The following is a 22,304-nucleotide window of genomic DNA, read 5'->3' as shown; positions in this document are numbered from 1 at the left end:
ACATGAAACCCCCCAATAGGGGATGTGGGACCCCAATAGGGGACACAAGACCCCCAATAGGGGCTACGAGACCCCTCAATAGGGTTATGGGACCCTTACAGGGGACACGAGACCCCCCCAGTAGGGGATGTGGGGCTCCAATAGGGTCTATGGGACCCTTATAGGGGACACAAGACCCCCCAGTAGGGGATGTGGGACCCTTATAGGGGACACGAGACCCCCCAGTAGGGGATGTGGGAACCTTATAGGGGACACAGGACCCCCAATATGGACTATGGGACCCCTATAGGGGATGTGAGACCCCTCAATAGGGTTATGGGACCTCAGTAAGGGCCATGGGACCCTTATAGGGGACACAAGACCCCCCCCAATAGGGGATGTGGGACCCCAATAGGGTCTATGGGACCCTATAAGGGCACACAAGACCCCCAATAGGGTCTATAGGACCCTTATAGGGGACACCAGACCCCAACAGTGTCTCTGGGACCCCCACAACCCCCCCCGTAGCCCCTCCCCCCATGGAAGGAGGCGGGGCTTCCCCTGGAGGACCTCCCCCCTCAGCACTCTATGGTAAGCTGAGCGCGGCGGCCCGGCCGCTCTACCCACCGCCCCCCCCCCGATCCCCCCGCTGCTCTCTATGGTGCGGGGCGGGGCGGTCACGTGGGCCGGAAGGAACCGAACGGCGGCGGCGGCGGCGCCTCAATGGAGCGGGGCCGGCGGGGGGGCGGTGAGCGCCGGGACCGGGAGCGGGGCCGGGACCGAGGGGTCGGGAACCGGGACCGGAGGGCGGAGAAGCGGCCGCAGCCCTCAGGGGAACGGGAAAAGCCCGGGCCCGGCTCATCCCGGGGCTCCCCTGCGCGCCTCACGCGGGCCTGGCCCCCCCCTCACAGCCCCCGGGCCTCCCCCTCAGCCCCCTCAGCCCGGGCCCGCCTCAGGGAGCGGCGGGGCTGGGGGGCTCTCAGGTGGTTTCCCCTGCCCCCTTAGTGCCCCCCCCGGTGCCCCCGGGTCCTGGGAGGGATGAGGGGGCTCAGGCTGATCGCCGCCGGGCCTGCTGGGGGCCTGTGGGGCCTTGGGATGTGGTGGGGGGGCTGTGGGAGCACGGCTGTGCTCCCTGCTGGGGGCTCTGCCCCGCTAGGAGGGGGCTCTGGTCCTGTGTGAGGGGCTCTGCCTGCATAAGGGAGGCTTTCTGGCTCTTTTCCCTTCACCGTTTTAATTTCAGCGCTCTTTTGGTTTGGTGGGGAAGAGCGAATGCTAGAAAGGCAAAAATGTGTGGTGTGTTAGTGTGGGGACACCTGGTGCAGGTTTCTGCCGTTGTCGTTTCTCTTTTTCCCCCCCACGATTGAAATAAGGTCGGGGTTTTACACGTGAAGTGTTCTGGGACTGAGGAGGTTCAGTGAGCTCCTCAGTCAGCCTCTGGTGAGTTAATCAAGGCAGCGTGCCCTGCGTTGCTGTGCAGCAGGTGAGCTGCAGGTCAGCCTAAAAAATCCCCAATGTCCCGCTGACCTCCTGGCACGCAGCTGGGTGCTGAGGGAGTCCGGTGCTGGTGTTGGCTGGCCGAGTGCTGACTGTGCTCAGGAACCTGCCCTGAGCAGCTTGGGCTCGCTTTGTGAGCAGCAGCCTCGCCAAACATCTCCTAAAAACCGACTCCGAAACGGAATTGAACAACTCCTGTACCAGAAGCAGAGTTCCCAGGGAGAAGTTCCAGCATCCACGTGGCTCTCTGCATCCTTACTGCTCGTCAGGACAGGTTTGGTTCGGACGTGGAGCGTCGCAGGTCAGCTGCTTGTCTGAAGCTGCCGCTGCTTTACCATAAAACAGCCGCTGTGCACTTTTAGGTCCACTGCTGAGGGATAATTCTCAGTGAGTGCAGCTCAGCTCTCTGCTTTTCACAGTCTCTTCCTCTGTCTTTTGAAGCTCGCTGACTGCCACACAGCCCAGCAGGCTTCTCCTGCTTTATTTCAGCCAGTGAGCCCGAAAGCAGCCGGAAAGTTGCCTGGAGAGCTGACAGGAGCAGGCAGCGCCCCTCTGCTGTGTCTCGTGGCACTCGGTTCCTCTCCCTTAGCACCCATGGAGGCAGCAGAGCCCTGCCCTGGAGCCGCTGGGGGAGGCTTCCCGTGGGAGCTGCTCTCTGCAGGGCAAGCGGATTTGCGGGGACAGCTTTTAGGTTCGGAGCTGCAGGATTCATCCGAGCTGCTCGTTTCTAGGGCCGGTGCTTTGCGAATTCCGCCGCCTTGTGCTGTTGTAAACATCTTAATAGATTGCATGTGCCGGGGGCCTGCACGGCGTGACTGGCTCTTCATAAACAATCGTCTTGACAGGAGCTTGTGCCTGGAATCCTGAGGCTTTGGGAGAGGATTCAGCCCCGCTTCCTGAGGACGATCTGCGGCGACGCTCGGCCCCGCAGCGTGGTGTTTTGGTACCGGGCCGCCCTCTGCCTGCCTCCCTCCCTCCTTCCTACAATGCTTTCCTCTCAGGGTGGCTGCAGGCATCCTTCTGGGGCAGCTGCAGGAGTCAAAGCGCGAATAATCATCCCCAGAGCAGCAGCAGGGGCAGGTTTGCTGCTGCTGAGGTGTGTTTCCAGCAGGGTGCTGGCAGCTGGACCCGGCCTTGTGCTTCAGGAGCTGCCCCAGAGCTCCCAAATTCCTGGGGAGGAGGCCGGGGGATGTCTTTGTCTGCTGGGGAATGCTGTGGGCGTTGCTGCCACCAGCCTGTAACTGACTCTGCCTCCCCCTGCCTCGGAGCCTTTGAAATTGGACACAAATCGCCAAAAAGTCCCGTGGCAAGAAGAGGTGGAGCAGCTGAAGGGAGGCAGGAAGCCTGTCCCGGGGGCCAGGAGCCGCTTCCTAAGCCTGAGCAGCTCAAAGCCAAGCGAGAGAGAGAGAAGTGGAGCCCTCTGGACGTTCCCGGTGCCTGCTGGAAGACGATCCCATTCATTAATTTGGGATGGGTGGCTTCTCTTGTGTTTTTTTTTTCCGAGGCATTGTGCGTGGCTTGCCATGGAATGGCACAGGCAGCTCGGGGGCTGAATTCTTCTCGGGACAGTCAGAGCCGTGCTGCTCCTTCTGCCAGGCAGCAGCTCGGGTTCTGCACCTGGATTTGGTCTGGAGGTGTTTAAAGCTGGAATTTAAATGGATTCAGACTTGGGCCCCTGTTCTTAAATGCTTCAAGGAGGGGCTCCAATGGTCTGAGAAAGCTGCGTGCCCTACAGCTCGGTGTCCCATCTGCCCTGATGGGCCCTGTGGGCTGCTGGGTGTCATTTCGGCTGTTCCCAATGGGATTTCTCCCCAGTGGGGGAAACGCAGGGCTTATTTGGGACTCTGGCTGTCTTCCAGGAACAGAGTTTCTCTGTGCTCACAGCCTGGGTCCTGGCTTTGACACAGAGCCAGTCCCGTGCTGGTCAGCGTCTGCCTGATGAGAGGTCAGGTGGGGTTGTTTGAAGTGGGTTTTGGGGATGGCTCCATGGCTCTGGGACATGCAGGAGGGGGTAGGTGAGGGAAAGGGATTTTAAAAGGCCCTCAGCAGTGTGCTGGGGGCTTGAGTCAGGTCTTGCCAAGGCCCTGAGACGTGGGCTAACGAGGAATGTTGCGCTGAGCTGAGCTAATCGTGTGCTCAGCCGCCTGCACGGCGCTTTTATAGGACCTGGAGTTGATTTTGGAAGTATCTCAGGAGTGCTGCATGTCCTGTGGTGGTCAGAAATTCAGAACGGTCCTCGAGGAACCGGAATTCCTGGGGACTGAAAGGCTGCTGCTGACCGACACCTTGCTCCTGGGCACCTGTGCTGCTGTGGTTCTGTCCCTGCACTGATTCAGAGGGAAAATCATTGGGATTTTGGGAAAGATCCCAACAAGGGGAGGATGGAAATGCTGCCCCCCGTCACGCTGCTGTCCCTGCATGTTTCTGACCGAGGTGCTCAGGCTGGGTCCGTGCTGAGAGCAGAGGTCAGGGTGGCTGCTGGGTGGTGGCAGAGCCCAGCTCTGCCCGTTCCCTCCCAGAGCCTTCTGATCACTCTGCTTGGGCAGGGGAAAGGGAAACGAAAACGAAACGAGGCTTCCTGCTGGCTTCCTGGGGCTCGTTTCTCTTCTGTGGGGTGACTTCTAGAGGCTGGCGTTTTCAGGAGCAAAGCTGCTGAGTCAAAATAAGCCTGGGAGTGCCCGTAGGTGTCAGGGGGATGTACAGGTAACCAAATAGCCCCAAAACGTGATGCCCCCTCTGTCAAATACGATGCAACCTCTCCCTGCTGCTTGCTGCAGGTCGTTTTAGCCCGGAGGGACCCGCCGGCCACCTCTCCAAGGAGCCCTTTACCCACCTACCAGCGGCAGGTAGGAAATGTTGGGGGCTCAGCGCGTTGTGGGGGGAAACAGGCAGCAGTGCTGCTGCCCGGGAGCCTTCCCTTCTCTCCCTGCTGCTGCCGTGCTGTGCTCTGATGCAATTTGAGGAAGCTGACAGCAGCAGCGTGGTGGGGAGGCAGGAAAGGCAGCTCTTTCTGCAGGAAACCAGCAGCGCGGGGCGTTTCGTGGGCTTCAGCAGTGTTGGACGCTTTGACTGCGATGACCAAGGGAGAGGCACGCAGATCACAGCCTGGAGGCAGTCGTGTCCTTAGCAAATGGTCTGACTTCAGTCTGGGCGATCTCATAGCTGTCGTGGTTCTCGTAATCTTGCATGTGCAAAGGATTCGTTTCCTTTGGGCTGAGTTTTGGGCCTTTGTGGTCTCCTGGGTCTGTGTGAGTGTGGAGCTGGAGAATTGATGTGCAGTGCTTCTTTGCTGGCTTTTTAGCTGGTCAGTTGGTAATTTGTTCTGTCCTTGTGAGCTGTAATAGGCTCAGAAAAGAAAAACACTGGCCGTGGAGCAGCTCTAGACCTGGCCATGGACTGGTTTTGCTGCTGTCAGTTCTCACAAAGCAAAGCCTTTGTGCTAGGCAGCTGCAGGTGCGCAGCATCTCCCAAAGCAGAGCCTGATAGTGGCCGAGGAGCACTTTTTGTTCAATGCCCCTTGGCTCTGGGCTGGGCTCGTGCCGTGTCTCAGCTCTCAGGCTGCCATTTAAGACCCCCCCCTGCTTGCAGCTTATTTTAGCATCTTCTTTCTGTTCTCACAGTTATGCCACAGCAGACATGTGAAGAGAGATGGTGTCACATCCCAGCCCTGCAAAGTTTTCCAGGGCTTTTCATGCGAAAGCTCTACCAGCTCCTGGCACGGCTCAGCACGAAGGGAGGTGACAAGGGATGGAGTGGGAATGAGAACATCTCAGGCAGGTATTGCAGTGAGACACTTCTTAATGTGCAGGCACAGCTTCTGGCCACCTCCAGTGACTTCTGGAATTATGACAGGAGCAGATGCTTGACGTGTCTCCAAAAAAAAAAGGGGCTGCAGTAAATAGAACGTGACCTGGGAAGGCATTGGGTATGGAAATCCCCAATTCTGGGCTGTTTGACACCTGCACGCTGCAGAAGAATGGCTGGAGGCAAACTTTGAAGCCAGCACTTCTGAAAGGACTGCGCAGGCTGACACAGAAACCTTTGTTCCCTTTTGCTGAGGTGGGCTGCTGCAGAGTGCTGCTTTTCTCTTCTGTGCCGCCTCAAGGTCAAGTCTCGGCTTTTACTGTCGGCAGCGCTGTGAGATGAGGTGAGGTGTCCTCTGCAGCCTTCACCCAGCCTTGAATGCAGAATTTCACGTGAGAGCTTCAGGTCACCATTTCAAAAGATATAAATTAAAATCCCCTTGAACTTCCCGTGTTTGCTGCTGGTGCATTTTGGTTTTGTAGCCTTTTAGCTGGCCGTAAGCAGCAGCCTCAAACTCCTTTATTTCCCGGTTTCCTCCCCAAGAACAAACTGGGCTGAGATGGTAACCCGAAGATGTGCACGCGACTCGTTAAATAACTGCTTGAAAGGTTGCCCTTCGTTTGCTTTGTTCTCCTACACCTTTTGAAAGTGACACTTGGGCTTCCTTAAAAAAGGAAAGAAGAAAGGATAAAGACTACTGAGGGTTTGGAGAAGAAACGTGGCGTCCGTTCTCCTGGAGAGAGCTCTGTGAAGTGTGAGTGCTGGAGAAGAGCTCTCGTGTGTATCCTGGGGCACGCAGGTCGCTGCTTGTCTTCTGTTCTGCCTGGCCTCTGGGCTGATGGGGAAGAGGAGGCAGCTGCAATTAACATCAGGCAGTGGCAGGAACGTGGAGCACCTGGCAGTCCGCAGAGACAGCTGTCAGGGGCCTTAATAACGGTGCTGCTCGTTAGGAAGAGCCTCACCCGCCTTGGGTTGGGGTACACGTGAGCTCAGGGCAAAGAAACCAGAAGTGAGGCTTGCTCTGGAAGTGGCAGAGCTGCAAATGATGTGGCTGCACGCGCTCTTCTGTTTATCCCTGCCCTGAGCCCACAAAATCAGAACAAAACGGTGCTTCGGAACGGTTTGGGAGAAAACAGGTGGGAAACCTGGATGAGTATCCTTCCTCTTGTACTTGGTGCTAATTGCTTTTCAGGAGTTACAGCTGAGTTATACTCTCACCTTAATGAAAGGACAGACGTAGATGAGGTTGTTCAGATGCCTTGTGCTGAACAAAATGCTTCCTGCAAGTCATAAAAAGGGAAAACCTGAGTGATTTGTACCCAAGTCATCCCAAAGTGTGCCCTCTTGCTGCCTGGAGGCTGATCAGTTCCCTGGAGCATTGACACACGGAAGCAGCCCATACCTTGCTGCTCCTTAACCTCGCTTGTCCCAGTGTCTTACAGCCTGTTCTTGCTGACACCAACGGACTGAGAAGTGACCAAAAAGTGGAGCAGCGTTCAGATCCCTGCAGTGCCACGCTTCTGGCCTTGTTCCAGCCACGAGCAGGCTTTAGTAAAGCTGGGCAGCCCATGCTAGTGCTCCTGGTTTGCTTTTTGTCAATGAAGTGATAACGAAGCACTCTGCAGTTATCAAAGGAGCCTGCATCAATGGCATGCGTGGTGAAAAGGGCACATGGCTGCCTTTGATGTATGATTCACAGCGCGCCTTTATTCCTCGCTAAGAGAAGGCGAGGAGTGAAAACTTGCAAGGGATCACTGGAAGTTGTGATTACTGCCAGAGGAGCTCGGAGGCTGCCTGTCCCTCTTGTCCATCTTAACGACGTTCCAGCCTGGGGCGCTGCTTCTGAAGTCCCTGCTGTTCCCAGAGGTTTTCCTGCACGTGCAGGGGGGTGACCGCGAGGAGGAGCAGCCCCCAGCACACCCAGAGCCCTTGGAAACGTCTCCCTGTGATGCTTGACAAGAGGTTGGGCTGCTTCGTTTCACTTCTGGTGCATTTCGTGGCTTTGTTACTTCTTTTTTTAGGGCTGAGCCTTAGCTTTTCGTTTCGCTGCTTGTCACGAGCCTTGCATTATTGAAGCAGCTTCTCTTTGTCTTAGCTGCTTGAAACGAGGCAGGAATTCACCTTGCTTGCAGGCTACCAGGAGACAACGTGTGCTGCCTGCAGGCAGAAGGTAGGAACTGATGCTGTGCTGCAACACAGGTGAGCAGCAGCGATGGTGCTAAAACACGCAGTGACTCCTTGCCGCTGACATCTCTTCCATGGTGCTCTTTTTTTTTTTTTTTTTTTCCCCACATTTAGTTGGGATTTCGGTTCCAGCCTCTCCTGCAGTGCTTTCTGTCTGGTCCCGTTGTCTTGAACCAGGAGAGAGCACTCACTTTGTGCCTAGTCCCATCCTGGGGCTGTGGGAGTTGGAGATCTAAATGCTGTGAGTAGGAAAAACCACACTCAAACATTTCTCCCCTCCACTGTGGCTTTAAATCCCAGCCCCAGCTGAGGATGCTCGTCACGGCACAAACGGAAGACGGAGGGAACGCGTTTGAGTTCTGCTCCAATTCCTGCCATCCAGAAACTTCTGCGTACACGGGGACTTGAAATATATGCACAGCACCGCCGCCTGCTATTTTTAGGGCAGGCTAAAAATACCCAGCGTGGTGCTTGCGGGGATTTGGAGCGGGTTTGGGAATTCACGTGTAAGCGAGCTGCCTGCACCTGGGACCTGCTTCACCTCCTGGCAGCAGCTTTGCCAGCTTGGAGCTGGTGGCTGCGGGGTTTGTATGTCTGTGTGTGTGTGGTTAGCTTGGAAAGGGGTGTGAACAGGCAGCCCCAGACCTCTGTTCAGAGCGGGGTTACCCCTATGTCCCCGACGGTCTCTGATTTTTCCGGTAGCTGTTCCGTTAATGCTGGTTTTCCCTCCCAAGTTGCTGTAGGAAAAACCTTAACGGAGAGGATTTGATCTGCTCAGAGAAATACCTCGGGTGTGCGGCGTCCTGAGGACGTGGAGCGATGTGGGAAGCAGAGGGGTGATTTTGTGCACCCCATCTCCAGCCTAGTGCTGTATCGTGCCGTCTGCAGGTGACCTCCAAGTCACTGGAACAGTTTTGTGTCACCCCGTTACTGGATCTGGGGCTCGAATCTCTGCAGTCTGCTGTGCTGTAGTGTCGGTGGGAGATTTTAGGAAGGAAACCCAGCTCGTGTGCTGCTTCGGGTCGCTTTTATTTAAAATTGTTCTTGTATTCAGTCCTCGTCTGCATGGTGAAGAAGCTGATGGCTGTCGGAGCTCACTTACAGGTGGCCTTATTCTGTACCTAAAAATAGGCATAAAAATCACCGAGGTAGCGTGGGTAGCTGCTTTCCATCTGCCTCTTTTGCTTTTTATTGTGTTGTTTATGTAGGGCAAGACCCCAGGGTGGCTTTGATCTTGTTACTTCACGGTCTTGGCAGCCTGGTGCTATAAACACAACCAAACTTCGTATTCATGCCACTAGATGGAACTGGCCCGTGCTTATAGATATTTGTTTAAACTCCAGTCCTCTATTGCCTATTGACAAAACAAACTGCTGGCTTGGTGGAACCGTGCTTTCTACCCCCCAGGCAGAGCTTTATTAAGCTGCCTGGGTTTTTATGGGCTCTGTTTTGAAAGAGAGAAGTGGTACATAGCCAGCTCTTCCCCGGCTTGGCCTTTATTTTATTTTTTTTTATGTTGCTTTGGCTGTGTATTATGGCTAATGCTGTTCTGTGAGCCTCTCGGTGGTGTGCAAGCACCTTTCTCTTGTACTGGGGGGAGCAGTTTGTTATCCCAAGCTCTTTGTGGGCCTCTGTTATGTGCAAGTTCCCTTCCAGGTAACTGGAGCTGCCTGGGGGGAGAGCATTGCCCTTGGGTGTGGGCAGAGCACCAGTGGAGCTGTTTGGGAGATGTTTCTGCTGACTGTGCCAAGCATTTGTGGTGCTGACCAGCCCACACGTACTGACCTCTGCTAACTCATCGCATGCCCCTGCAGGGGAAAAATCATCCCAGCCACTGAGCTTTGCTCAGAGCTGAGCTGAGCAGACACCTGGCTAGCCTCTGTCTGCACCGTTTGGTGCTGCAGGGGCTGATTTGTGGCATTCACGACCAGGCTTGTCCCTCCCCAGCCAGTCTCGGAGCAATTCTTTGCCATTTGACAGGTTGAGCGTTGATTTTTTGCCTGCTAAACCATTGCTTCGTCTAGCTTAAGCCGGGGTGAGGCCCTACAGGGTTTGCTGACTGCTGTGAGGAGCATTTTTGGGGACCAGCAGGTGGAAATGGTTGGTGTGGATGCAGCCGCCTGGATCTGAAGAGCCTGGGTGCTATTCCTGGCCCTGCTTCGTGACCTTGGCCGCTCTGTTCCTCTCAGCACTTCTATTTCTCCATCTCCTAAATGGCAGGAACAATATTGATCTTAAGTGCTTGGAAGGCTACGGAAGGGAAAACGCTGTGCGGGGCCGCGTGGTGGCTGGTCACAAGCACCAGGGAAATGGAACAATAACAACGTGGAGGTGCCCTCGTAAAAAGGACGCTGTTTTCACCAAGGATGCTCACAATTAGCCAGCCCCTCAGCTGCCACTCCAGCACCTGTCTGCAGGGACGGAGAGCAGCACTTTGGTGCCGTTCTGGCAGCTGAAGTGCTGTTCTGAGTGACCTCGCTTGTAATAAGGCAGAAGCTGAAGAGCCTTGTGGAAACAGCCCCCAAACCTTGTTTTTTTTGAAGGGTTTTCAAGGCATCAATATGCCCGTAACATTCTTGGGGCTGCTTCCTGGAAACGAGGCGTGCTGCTGAAGTTCCAGGGCTCAGAGGTCGGTGTAGTTACGTGTTTGTAGCAGTGCTGGTTAGAGGAGACCCAGTCCCGTGTCCCATCCAGAGCAGGACATCAGCAGGGTTGGGACCAGGTGAGCCGTGGCCGTTCCTGTCCAAGCCACGAAAGCTGTTAGGGTGGAGGTGCCCTTTAGGGAAGGCTGCTGCTGGCACCCTTTGTGTGTGCTAAGCCACAATCCTGCCCTACAAATGGGAATACACTGCTTCCCTGCTCGTTTATCCTATTACCTGTGGTGTGAGGCTTTGGGATCGTGTCTGTGCGTGCTGGAGACGTGTAGGTTCCCACCAAGATGCCCAAGTCTCAGCACTGCCTTGCAGTGAGCTTTGGCTTTTTTCACAGATGCTGTTGTATGATTATGCGTTTTTATTTCCACGATTTTACGCTGTATTAAAATATTCTGAGGCTGGTGATGAGTAGTTCCCGGTGTGCGTATGGGATATACATCTTTAAGTTCCCAGAGTCTATCCGAACAGATTTCTTCATCTGCTGTGCTAGCTGCAAATGGTGTTCCCTGCAGAGAAGGTTAAGTGGAATTATTGAGGAGGAATTTGTGCTGCTCGTGTGTGCTAGCAGACAGGATTTTATAGCAGACCACCATTTTCTTTCAGCTTATGCATTGGTAAATCGTGCAGACTCCTCTGTGCTCTCACAATAAGGCAAATATTTCCTAATAAAAAGACTTTTCTTGTTGCAGTGATCAAACTGATGGAGTTCGTGTGTGCTCAGCTGTTCTGTGATAGAGGGAGCTGGCAAGGCATAGAAAGGAAGCCAGGTGTTGAGGTTGTGGTGATTCCTTGGGTCTGATCCTGCCCCGGAGCCTTCTGCCAGCACATGGAGCCTGTCTGGGAGCAGGTGGGGTGGCAGAGCAGTCCCAAAAGCTGTCCCGTGAAGGAACTTGAGCCCTGTTGGGTCTCTAGTTGGAGAGCAGGTGGAATATCCTGGGATTTGCACCGAACCTCCAGGTCTGACTGATAGGAGCTCGATGCTGGTTGTGGGTGGCTGTCACGGGTGGCAGAGGTGGTGCCGGCGTCCTGGGGCAGCTCAGGCAAGTGGCTTTTGCTCCTCTTACCGGTAGGTGGTGGCAGAAATGCCCCTGGAGGGGTTTTGAGTTCTTGGAACCAGGAAAACAGCTCTGAGCACAAACACAGGGGCTGAGGCTGGCGGGGCAGAAGTGCCTCTCCCTTCCTCCTGCGGTCCTGGAGCTGTGAGCACCTCCAAATTCTCCTCTGGGGGCTTTTCAGGACTGATTATGCTCGCTGGTCTTCCTGTCTTAACCCTCAGAAGAGGACCTGAGACGTGCCTCCCTTCGGGCATGGAAAACATCTCCTAAGAGCCTCGCTGGGAGAGCCACGAGAATCCCAGAAGGGATCTAGCAGGGGAAGCCTGGGGTGTCACTGTGTTTGCCTTACTGTTCTTCTCTTTTGTCTTCTAGTTCCTCGTTCCAGCCTGCTTGCCATGCCTGGGCCTTGACACTTCTGGGAGCAGCTCTTTAAAATGGCAGAGAGAGGTGGAAATGAAGAAGTCATTCACTTAAACAGCTTCCGTAGTCACCGAGGGAAAGGTGAGCATTGATTTGTGTGTATTTCCAAAGCTATCTCGGTACAGCTCTGCTTACAAGCACTGGGAATAATAGCCATTAAACTCGCAGGGGTGATGTTAACAGGAAGCTGCTCGTGGGCTGTTCTGCCACGTGATACACTGCTCTGTTTTGTTTAATTTTCTGGAGGTAGCCATGAAGCCTCTCATTTTACGCTGACGTGAAATATTTGGCTCTTGTCTTTCTGGTGTCGTACTGCCTTAAGGTAGATTGCTAACTTCTTGGGAACACCCAAGCCACGCAGAGGTATTTCAGCAGGTCTCAGGGACTCGTGATGTTCCACCTTCTTAAGAACCTCATTTTTAAGAACCTTGTTTGGTTCCTAATAGGGCTGGATGCACTGTCACCCATTGCTTCGAGTAGAATTCAAAATGACGCTTTCTGTGTGCCTGAAGGGTAGATAAATAGGTAGATAAATGCTCCAAGTTGGTGGATGCTTTCAGCTCTTGAGTGAAGTGGTTGTGTGCTGGTTTGCTGCAGGGTTACAGAAACGTAAACCAAAATGTGTTAAATCCTAGGGAAGGTGTGGTGGTATGCTGCTGTTGCAGTACAGAAACCCTCTGCTTCTGCCTGCCATGTATCTCCTGAGTTCCAGCAGCTTTGCTCAGTAGCATCTTTATTTTACAACTGACAAACCTTGAGGCTTGCCATCCAGTAGCAGGATATCATCTGCACTCGCAGCCAGGGGCCCTATCTCAAGCTGGCACAAGGTACTCCCACAAAGTCACTCTCTTTCAGAAGGCACCAAATCGTACCTGGAGCCTTATCTGTCTGCTACAACATACTGTGTATCAATAAAAGAAAATGCACGGTACCTGAGATGCAGGATTTCTCTCCAAAAAGTAGGAAGTCGTCTGCATGAATTAGTCAGAATCATTTCTGCAGCAGCTTGACTCGTGCTCACATTTGGGGTAGAAGACTTTGTGTGCAGGACCACTTCATGCACATGCCGTTTTGGTCTCTCGAGCTGTATTTTGTGCAAGGTTTTTGCTCAGAGGGCTGAGGGACGTAGGAGTGGCTGTGGCAGTACGTTGCAGAGGAACCAGGGACCTTTGTGTGCTTCTCCCTTGTTGCTGCAATGGCAATGTGGAGATGGCTTTTCCACGTGTTCCAGCACTCGTGCTCTGTCACTTGCAAGCAGCTAACTGTCCTGACTTTGCAGACTGGATAAACCGCAGGGATGACGGTCTTATCACGATATCAGATTCCTCGGATGAAGAATTACCTTTGCTGTTGGAAACGTCAGCAGAACAGCAGCACGAAGAAGATGATGATGATGTGGTTATCTTGGCAGAGGTAATTTTTCACTCTTGTACGTGTTGCTGCTTTATTCGTGGCCTTTGTAACCACCTCCTGTGCAAATAGCTGATGTGTTCCTTCGAGAGTCCTGCCTAGTTGCAGTAATTTACTTAAGAGGCCTTAAATGAGAGTTGAAATGATGGAATTTTTCTGGGTTTGTGTGTTTGTATTTTGGGCACAGGCAGGGAGAACTAGATTGTTAGCTGTATCATAAAGTTATACGTTATGTAAGCTAGAGCCTTCTTTATCTATCCTTATCCAAAACAAAGGACTTGTTATTTAGAATGCAGGTGTTCAAAACCTGCCTTGTTTAACCTTGCGTGCTTTATATCTATGCTGTTTAGAATAGTTCAGACATAACTACTTCAGGGCTAACTGAAAGTTAAAGCCTTTTATTGAGGGCATTTTCCAAATGCCTCCTGAATACTGACAGGTGGGGACATCAAGCACCTCTCTAGGAAGCCTGTTCTGGTGTTCAGAACGCTGGATTCTTGTTGGGCTGTTGCAGGCACCTGAATTTTTGCAGCTTTACAAAGCCAGCCTACTTGGTAAATCTCTTTCCTTGGGTGAAGGCAGTCACACAGAGGAGGGCCAAAGGCATTGGCTTAACCTTAGTACTTTATGTTGAATTTCAAATGTAAGCTGTGTTAAGAATATATTTCACTTTTCTGTTAAAATAACCAGAGTTATTGAGAAAATGGCTTGTAAAGATAACTTTTCTGTTTCTTACTTGAAAACAACATCGGAGAGTGTTCAAACTCTACTTGCATTCAGCAGCCTGAGCTTGCCAGAGGCAGGAGCAAGGCCAGAGATCAACATTTTGAGCTTTGGTTCTTGCTGTTGGTTAAAATGAATGAATTTGCTGAGATGCAAATACACAGTCTGTTAGCTCCTAATTTCCAGACTCTCATCCTGTGAGTGTAATGAAGATTGGGGTGAGCTCTGGGAATTATTCCAGTGTGAAAGTCCTGTGCATCCCCAGTTGTGCCAAGTGTTCTCTCATCACAAATATACACTCGGCACCTGGGGACAGGCTGAGGATGGTGTCCAGTGGAACAAAGGGTTGCAGTTTTATGCCTTATGCTCTTTGCTAGAACAGATTTTTCACCTCTTTCCCATTAGAAATTTGATTAGGTGCAAAGGACAGTCTGGAGGAAGGATTCTGATGAGTAGAAAACTCCTGCTTACTTTTGTCTGTCTTCTTTTTAGACCCCAAAGCATCAGCAGCTTGTGCGTCCCAATGTCATCAGGCCTGCTGCTCAGTGGCAGGGTGCAAACGCTGTGGGAGAAGGAGGATCCAAACGCACTGTAGGGCCCTTGAGGGGCACGTATCTGCAAGATGAGACGTCAGCTCTGCTCTGCCAGAAGGACCAGCGTGATTACGAGGTGGAGAGCAGCGCTGGACCAAGCAGGGATGAGAATGTGAACTTTGCCTTGCAGCAGCCCGGGCCGTCTGAACAAAACGGCCCCAGGTTTGAACTTCCAAATAACCTGGAGCCTGACCCAAGTTTGCTTCCAGCAGTAAAGATGAGTCCTCAGGTTGTCGTGGACGAGGAAATCATTAATCTGGAGAAAGCAGACGTGCCACCGCAACAGGAGGAAAAGGTGGAAGCCCAGGGCTGGCAAGGAGAGGACTTGAAGCCAGAGCTCTTGCAAAATGCTGAAGGAACAGTTGCTGCACCCAGCACGGAGCAGGAGCTCCAGGAGAACGGCCGGCTGGATCGCTTCCAGCCCTCAGGAGGGGAGCCCCAGGCCCTTGTAAATGGCTGTGCTCCTTCGCAAGGGCAGCCTGAAGCAGACTCAGGATCTTCGAGGGTTTATGGAGAGGAGGCTCCTGGGCCGGCTTTCCCCAGACCGGAGCCGCAGCAGGATGGGATTCCTGGTCCCGCTTCGCCCCAGCCAGCACACCCCCCAGAAGAAACGCGGGGGCAGCAGGCAGCAATAGACAACGAGCAGCCAGGCCCAGCGTTCCCGGCACAGGGCTCGCACGAACTCGGTTCTAGTGATGTGCCAGAACAGGGGGCTGCTGGGCAGGACCAAGACCTCACTGCGCTGCTCATCAGAGAGACAGTAAGTGCTCCCAGGCTTGTTTGCCTTCCATGTGCGTGTTATTTTCAGACAAGCTTTTCAAACAGATGCATCCCACTGTATCTGGACCAATCTCCTCTTCCCCCTGCAGAGTTCTTCCTCCCTATCCCATACCTGATTCTATTTGGAAAAGACATTGAGAAAATGTTTGTGTTATTCTCCAAGTAGCAATTTGACAAAATTCACTGTATTTCAGAGTAAGACCTTGTTGATCACTGACTTGCTTGGACAGGTGGAGATACTCCCGCATTGTCAGGGTTTTTTGACCAGCTTAGTCTTGCAAAACAAAATACTATATGGTACAATCAATTGCAATACCTGCACAAAAACCCCATGAGAAAGCCAAGAGCACCCTTTACTGCTCTATGTGGCTAAAGGTAGAAGAGTTTTCACAGAAATGCAAGTAAAAGTTTGTTGTCATCTCTGATCTCATCACTAGTGTCTGGGTGCTTTGGGTGGGTATATGCAGTGTGTTTTTCTTCCCCCTTCTTGCTTTGGAATGTTGTATTTCAGCACCCAACCTGGAAGTCCTTAATCTTCTATCTAAAGGTAAATATTGGTTTTGCTTGTGGTATAGATCCTGTGTGCCTCTCCTCTTTCCATCCACCCTGAATCACTTGTTAGGCCAGCTGCTCGTGACTGCTCATATCACTGCCCCTATTTTTCTTGTTGATGTTCATCCTGTGGAACAAGGAAAGCCAGCAACGTGCAGTATCCAGGCTGGATGTGTAGAAAGTGTTTCTTAAAACCCATTCGAGCCCCTGTCTTGGGAGCACGTTAGATAATTTCCTATATATTTCTGTCTTTGGTGCTGTTGCTAGGTTGTATCGCACAGCTCCTCTAATGCCTGTATAACCTTCATCTGTTCCTACTGCAGGAAGCAAGGTTCCCAGATGTGAAGAAGGAATATATTGAAGAGTTGATCAATGTCAAGAACTGCTATGACTTAAATGTGTAAGTATAAAAATAAGAGCCAGAGTGCATCATAAAACAGGCTGGCTGCAGTCACGCTTCCATTTTCCTTCCTGCTAATAATGCTTTGAGCTTATCCAGGCTGGGAGTCAGCACTATGCTGGCAGTGCCAGAGAGCATGGATTTTTTTTTTTGTTGTTGTTTTACCCCTGTTCTAATAGAAAATTTCTTTCTGACGTCATGTTGTAGCTTCTCTGCTTTTAAGATAATTTGCAAATTCTCTGTTACTGGCTATTTGATTATTTAAAACTATTACATATTGTTTCCTCTTAAGTGGTACTAGGCGTGTTAAAGACTGCTGTCAAGGGTAGGTGTTGCGGTGGTTTCTATAAAACGTAATTCAAAGGTGAATTGGTGAATTTTGAATTGTGGAAAATAATTTCCCACCTCTTCATGCCCTTTTCTGGCTAAAACTGACACTGTTTTGGACTTGCTCATTTGATGTCATGATGATTTTTATCCCATTAACTTGGCTGAATGGCAGTGGTGCTATTCGAGTTCCTCTCAAACCCCCTTTTGCAGATTAAAAAAAAAAAAAAAAAAAAAAAAAAACACAGTTAAAGGCTAGCAGGATTAGTTACAGGTGTCTTCTGATGGACAGAGTTGGTCAAATTGAGCAGAAATCTGAGCCAAGAAGGGAAGTAAAAGCAATGGAAAATCATCCTGAGTACTGTTGCTTTCCCAGTCGTACTAGCAGCTCAAGGATTCCTTAGCATTAAGAATCATATCTGATGTTTTTGGGAGTTCACTTTAGAATCAAAAGAGCAAAAAAAGTCATCAACCTTTGTTGATAAGTTGCATCATCACCTTCTCCTTTTGGGTAAAGCTTGCGCAGCTGAAGAGTGAAAGGTGGTGGGTGTTGGCACCAGCCAGCACCGAGGGGAGAGTGGTTTGAAGTAAATTACGTCTGCCTTGGGTCTGATGCTGGGTGGCCCCTCTCTCTTTCTCTCTGCAGCTGTCACTATCTCAAACATGCTGAAACTAGTTACGAGATACAAGAATGAGGAATAGGTGTTGGTTGCCAGAGGTTTCATTTTGTCTCGTATGAATCCCGTGCCCTTTACAGTAAACTAAGGCACTAATTAAGCAGTACTCAAGCGTGTGAGGCTTTCAGTTACTTTATTGAAGCATAAATAAGGTAACTGGCAAGGAACTGAGCCTAATGTATAAAACAATAGATGGGATCACCCTTAGATTTCCTATTCTACTACTTTTGCCTGTGTAGTCAAGTCGTGCCTTCAGAGAAGGACTTCTTGGTTGGAAAATGATCAAGTTATAACTATCCTCATCTTCTCAAAGTGCTTTCCCTGCAGCAGTGACATGTTCAGCTGTGCCTCAGAGCAATTGGTTATGCTGGAAATGAGGAGGACGGGAGGGCAGCAGCCCATTCCTCGGGGTGATCAGGCTGTTGCAGCTGTGCCTAGCTGCTGCACCCTCGCACGGATTGTGTGAAAACCTCCTTATTGCATCCTGCAGGGCCTTAGTGAAGCCTGGTAGAAGTAAATCCCAGCATCAGCTTCTCTAAGTCTTAATGTGTTCCTTCCCTTTCTGCTCCCGAAATCTCTTCTCTCCTATTGTGTGCTGCAGAGCCAGGGAGATGAAAAGGTGCTTACAGGCTTCCCCGCAGGCCATCTACAGTGCCTGCTCAGTGGTGCATTACGGACTTACTGGATGATAAAGATTTCTCCTCCATATTTTTATTCCTTTAACCAAACTATCTTTTGAATCGTCACTGCATCTTTTGTGTGAGCACAAACGGGTCAGAGCACTGGTCAGCCAGGCTGGCGGGGTCCCTTTGATCTCCACGGTGTGTCAAGCTGAATCAGGCTTGAAATATAAGAACTCAGGGTGGCTGGGTTTGGGCAGGGATGAGGCTTTTAGCTGCCTCTGTGTCCCGTGGTGCAGATATTAATGAACAGAGCCACAAGTGTGCGTGCTGGGACCCACTTAACTAATTGTCAGACACCGAAGGTTAACATCTCCGAAAATCCCGAGCATTGAGGTGGCAACATGCAGGACGGATCAGATCTGCTCCGGCTGTGCCACAGCTGAAACCCTGGTGTTTGAGCTGCAGTGCTCGGAGCTCCTTGAAGTTTCTGTTTTGTCAGATTAGAATAGATGGCCTTGACAAAAGGGGGAGCTGGTAAACGCTCGGCCGAGATATTTTGTTGTTTTCCAAAATGATAGTCTTAAAAACTTTCAACCCATGCGAAAGATAAGATGTGAGAGCTCCTCTTAGCAGGGTATCATCTATTCAGCTTTTGTGTGCAGAAGCATTCACACTCGGTCAAAAGCTTCTGGCTGCGTATGTCAATACCTGATTAAACAAAAAGAAATGCCTCTGCTTTGAATGTGAAAGCAGGGCTAAAGTAATCACGCCTTGATAGCGGGTTAATGCTGCAAGCCAGTTCGGATTTCTTAATTAGGGACTGATTTCTGACATCAGGAATGTAAATTAGCAGCAATTATGTCTTTGCTGCAACCTAGCACCTTCTCATTCAAAAAGTTTCACAAATGTTAATTGCTCCTCGTAGCTCCTTTCAGGAGGATATGATTCTAGAGCTGGGGAAACTGAGGATCAGCTTCTGTTACTCGACCTGTGGAGCACAGCTGGTTGGTGACAGTTGAGAATAAGCTGTGAAAGGCAGGTTCAGATTGCCTACAGCAAGCTTCCCCCTTCTAAAGGGCCTCGGAGGTGTTTGTGGGGTATTCTGCAACTACTTGCTGCAGTCAGAAGCTGCAATGCTCAGCTGAGCTACCTGACAAAGTTATGACTGCAATAGGACCTCAGGCATGCTGCATTTAGCCTAGTATGTAATTTTCCAAGTATTTTTAGTGATTTTTTTCTAAATGCTTTTTCCCCTTAGAGCAGTTTTCAGGGTGAGTTGGACAATGGCAGTGTGATTTCAAGCTCTACTACGATGAAACCCGTGTTCAGAGTACACAGCTTAAGTAAACAGCATTCAACATGTCTCTGCCTCTGCTGCATTGTGAAAGCAGATAAAGACTGGAGGCTCTAATTCAAATTTGAAGCAGTAATCTTCTGACCAGGAAGACATCAACCTGTCACATTTTTTATAGGGGTTTGTGTGCTTGTCTTTCCATAGCTGGTTTTGTGTTAGCCGCAGTAGATGTCAGCTGTTACAATTAACGCTGCTCTGCTGTGATTGTTCCTTCTTGTGTAGTCCTGACAACATTAATTCCACAGCGGCAGAACGTTAGCACACCTTGGTGCTTAGTTGTGAAAGATGAGAGGTAGATAGCCCGAGGAAGTATCACTTCACGTGGTTTTAGCCGTGGATGTGAGTGGGAAGTAAGCCCAGTTGTTCCCTCCTGGCATGGGGAGATTTGGGCTGGTTAGTAGCTCACCCATACAAGCTCCTCTTATGTAAACCTAATTGTTGAAAGAAGTCTATTTGCTTTTCCTTCTGCAGCCACACACAGCTGATCATTCTTAATTCTCAGTCATTTATTTTCCATTCGCTCTAGCCTGAGACCTCTCTTCGTTCTTGCAGGGCAAGCTGTGACTTGCCTGCCCAGCCTTTTAATTAGAGGATGCTAAAAATTTGACAAGTGAGGAATGAGCCTGAGCTCCCAGAACCTGAAGTAACTGTATTTATCTTTTCAGACTTTGCAACTTTCTTCTGGAAAACCCAGATTACCCAAAGAAGGAAGGCAGAATGGTTTTAAATCCCAGCAGCAGCCTGCTTGCCAGCCAAGACGAGACAAAGGCAAGTGAGAGTGACCTTATCCACAGCGTGCTTCCCATCAAATCAGTCCAATCTGAACTCATCTTGGGGCGTATTGGTCTATTAGCGTGTACTTGCGGAGTGCCTAACAGAGCCATGCTTTGTTAGGAGGCCTCTAGGTGCAATTAAGATAGTGTTAAATAACAATAGGTAGTTGCTTGCAAAATCACATAGAGGTTTTGGTGTTGTGCAGCTGCCTTTTGTCTGCTCTTCTGCCTTCAGTGAGACCCCCTGGCTTGCCTGCCCATCAGCCACCTGCTGTCTGCAGTGTTCGTTGTGGTAACTGGTGTAAGAATTCCTTGGTCATTCTGTCGCATGAAGTAGAGTTGGCCCTCAGGTCTATCTTGGGTGACCTTTAGGCGTTGATTTTTAGTCTCTTAACTGCAAGTCTGCATACAGTTACTTGATTTTATTAACTTATTTTAAAGCCCATTCTCTTTTTTTTTTCATTTGAACTGCTTTGAGTATGTTGAGATGGCTGCATGTGGACTACCTTCTCTTTTGCATTTTCTTCTTAGGTGCCTAAAGTGGACTACTTCGACTTTTCCAAGCTTGCTCCACTTGATCAGCGGTGCTTTATTCAGGCAGCTGACCTCCTTATGGCGGACTTCAAAATGCTGAGCAGCCAAGACATTAAGTGGGCACTACATGAACTCAAGGGACACTATGCAATCACACGAAAGGTTCTCCTCTTCAAATCCCCTTTCTTTCCTAGGGCTACCTCCCATATCTGTGGAGAGCAGTGTGAAGTCTTCTGCTGTACTGTGCCATCTGCCTGTGTGTGCGTGTAGATGTGCTGTGTTCTTAGGATCTTCCTTTCCTTTCAAGAAGTGTTTGTTCATTTAGTAGAGACTTGCAAAATTTATTGGCCAGATGGAATGCTGCAGGAAGTTCTTACTCTTCTGTAACAGGAGAATTGAGGAAGCACTGGCTACTTGATGATAGGTGATGCGTTGAACTCAGAAGTGTTCCTGTACTTTGCTGAAGTGGGGGTATAATTGCCAATAAAGCCAAGACATTTAACTAAGTCTTAAAACATTTAACTGCTGCCATTAGTTTTTAACTGACTGCATGTAATTAAAGAGAAACCCAAGTCTCACTGTCCTGTTTAATTATATGTGTGAAATGAATCATATATTGCTCATAAAAGTTTCACTGTAATGGAGCTGCAAAGAAACTTGTTCTTAAGCATCAACAAACTAAATATGAATGTGGTTTCAAGCTTTTGACTTGGAGCTACTCTTCTGATACGCTTTTCTTGCTTGGGCTTCTCCCTCCACTGTTCCACAGTTCTAAAATCTAAATCAAAAATACCGTGCCTCTTCGTTTGATAGAACTGAACAAAATCAGATTCTAGCTCTAGGCCTTCCAAAAAGAAGCTTCATTTAAAAACATAAAAGGAAAAATATCAGCTCTGTTGCATCAGAGTGGGCACCAGCTGTATTAGAGTTAATAGCTGAGGGGTTGAGCTGAGCATCATTCAGCTCTGCGTGGTGACAATTTTGTTTTTATGGAATGATTGGTGGACAAAGGGAAGAGGTATTCATGCCTCTATGGGGTGCTTGGCTTTCCTGTTTTAGATCAGTCCTATGTGTGTTTGTGCAGTGCGTTGATGTGAAGTATGTGCTTCTGCTTTCTTCCAAAGAACAGAAGGGGTTTAAGTCTGCATGTTGTATTTTTTATATTTTTTTTTTAGGCCTTTTCAGATGCCATCAAAAAATGGCAGGAGCTGTCTCCGGAAACCAGTGGGAAACGAAAAAGAAGAAAAGAAATGAATCAGTATTCATATATAGATTTCAAATTTGAGCAAGGTAAATAACAAGCAGTGTGTGTTGTGCTGTCTGTGTGGTTATTGTAAGCAGAACTAGATTATGCTAGAAAGTACTGTCCTTGAAAAGGGATGTTGTCCCAGAACAGCTGTGTTTGTCACTGTCTGGTATCTTATTTTGGAGACGTGCTTCATTAGTATCTCTGCTTGGTACAGTTCTGTCTGAGGCCTTGAAGTTATGCAGCTGGTGGTGTGTAGAGGAGGAAGGATTTAAGCTTTTTTCTTGCTGCTTCATCCTGCCTCATATAGTGCCTGTAACTGTGCTTTAGGTGATGTGAAAATTGAGAAGCGGATGTTCTTCCTGGAGAACAAGAGACGACACTGGAGAACCTATGACAAGCTCTCGCTTCTTCCACCAGTGCTGCTGGAGCAAGAATTCTATGAGCAAAAAGTTAAAGAGATGGCAGAGGTGAGTGGGCGGAGCTGCTTCAGTTTTGTGGTGCAAACAACTTCAACTGTTACAGAGATCTTGGCCCTGAACATGGAAATTTGCCTCTTACAGAAACTCAAATGCTGAACAAAATGTTGAATAACTTAGTACCTTTGTCCCTTTACTGCCTGTTAATGTTTATGACTTTTTCCAGGTGACTTATTTTTGAAAGAAAAAAAGGCAAGCACAGGGTTTCAGATTTACTTATATTAAAGCTGGCAATTTTGTTAT

General features: G+C 50.1%; 1 protein-coding gene across 2 annotated transcripts in view; it reads left to right on the top strand.

The window, feature by feature from the left end:
* The first annotated feature begins 571 nt into the window (after positions 1-571).
* RNF216 (ring finger protein 216) overlaps positions 572-22,304 on the top strand; it is a 73,432-nt gene continuing 51,699 nt past the window's right edge. Inside the window, exons 1-9 of one of the 2 annotated variants that reach the window (XM_068699584.1) lie at positions 572-727; positions 11,543-11,671; positions 12,870-13,003; positions 14,216-15,076; positions 15,972-16,048; positions 19,695-19,797; positions 20,334-20,498; positions 21,512-21,626; positions 21,913-22,052. In XM_068699584.1, the coding sequence (XP_068555685.1) occupies positions 11,605-11,671; positions 12,870-13,003; positions 14,216-15,076; positions 15,972-16,048; positions 19,695-19,797; positions 20,334-20,498; positions 21,512-21,626; positions 21,913-22,052 (1,662 nt within the window). In that variant the 5' untranslated portion in view covers positions 572-727; positions 11,543-11,604. Of the gene's footprint in view, positions 728-8,205; positions 8,350-11,542; positions 11,672-12,869; positions 13,004-14,215; positions 15,077-15,971; positions 16,049-19,694; positions 19,798-20,333; positions 20,499-21,511; positions 21,627-21,912; positions 22,053-22,304 lie in introns of those variants that run through there. The other variant, XM_068699585.1, reaches the window with a different exon arrangement.

Source organism: Anas acuta, chromosome 15, assembly GCF_963932015.1.
Source record: "Anas acuta chromosome 15, bAnaAcu1.1, whole genome shotgun sequence".
In the NCBI taxonomy this organism is placed as follows: Eukaryota; Metazoa; Chordata; class Aves; order Anseriformes; family Anatidae; genus Anas; species Anas acuta.
The sequence above is the reverse complement of the archived record's forward strand: the minus strand, read 5'-3'. Positions and strand labels throughout refer to the sequence as shown.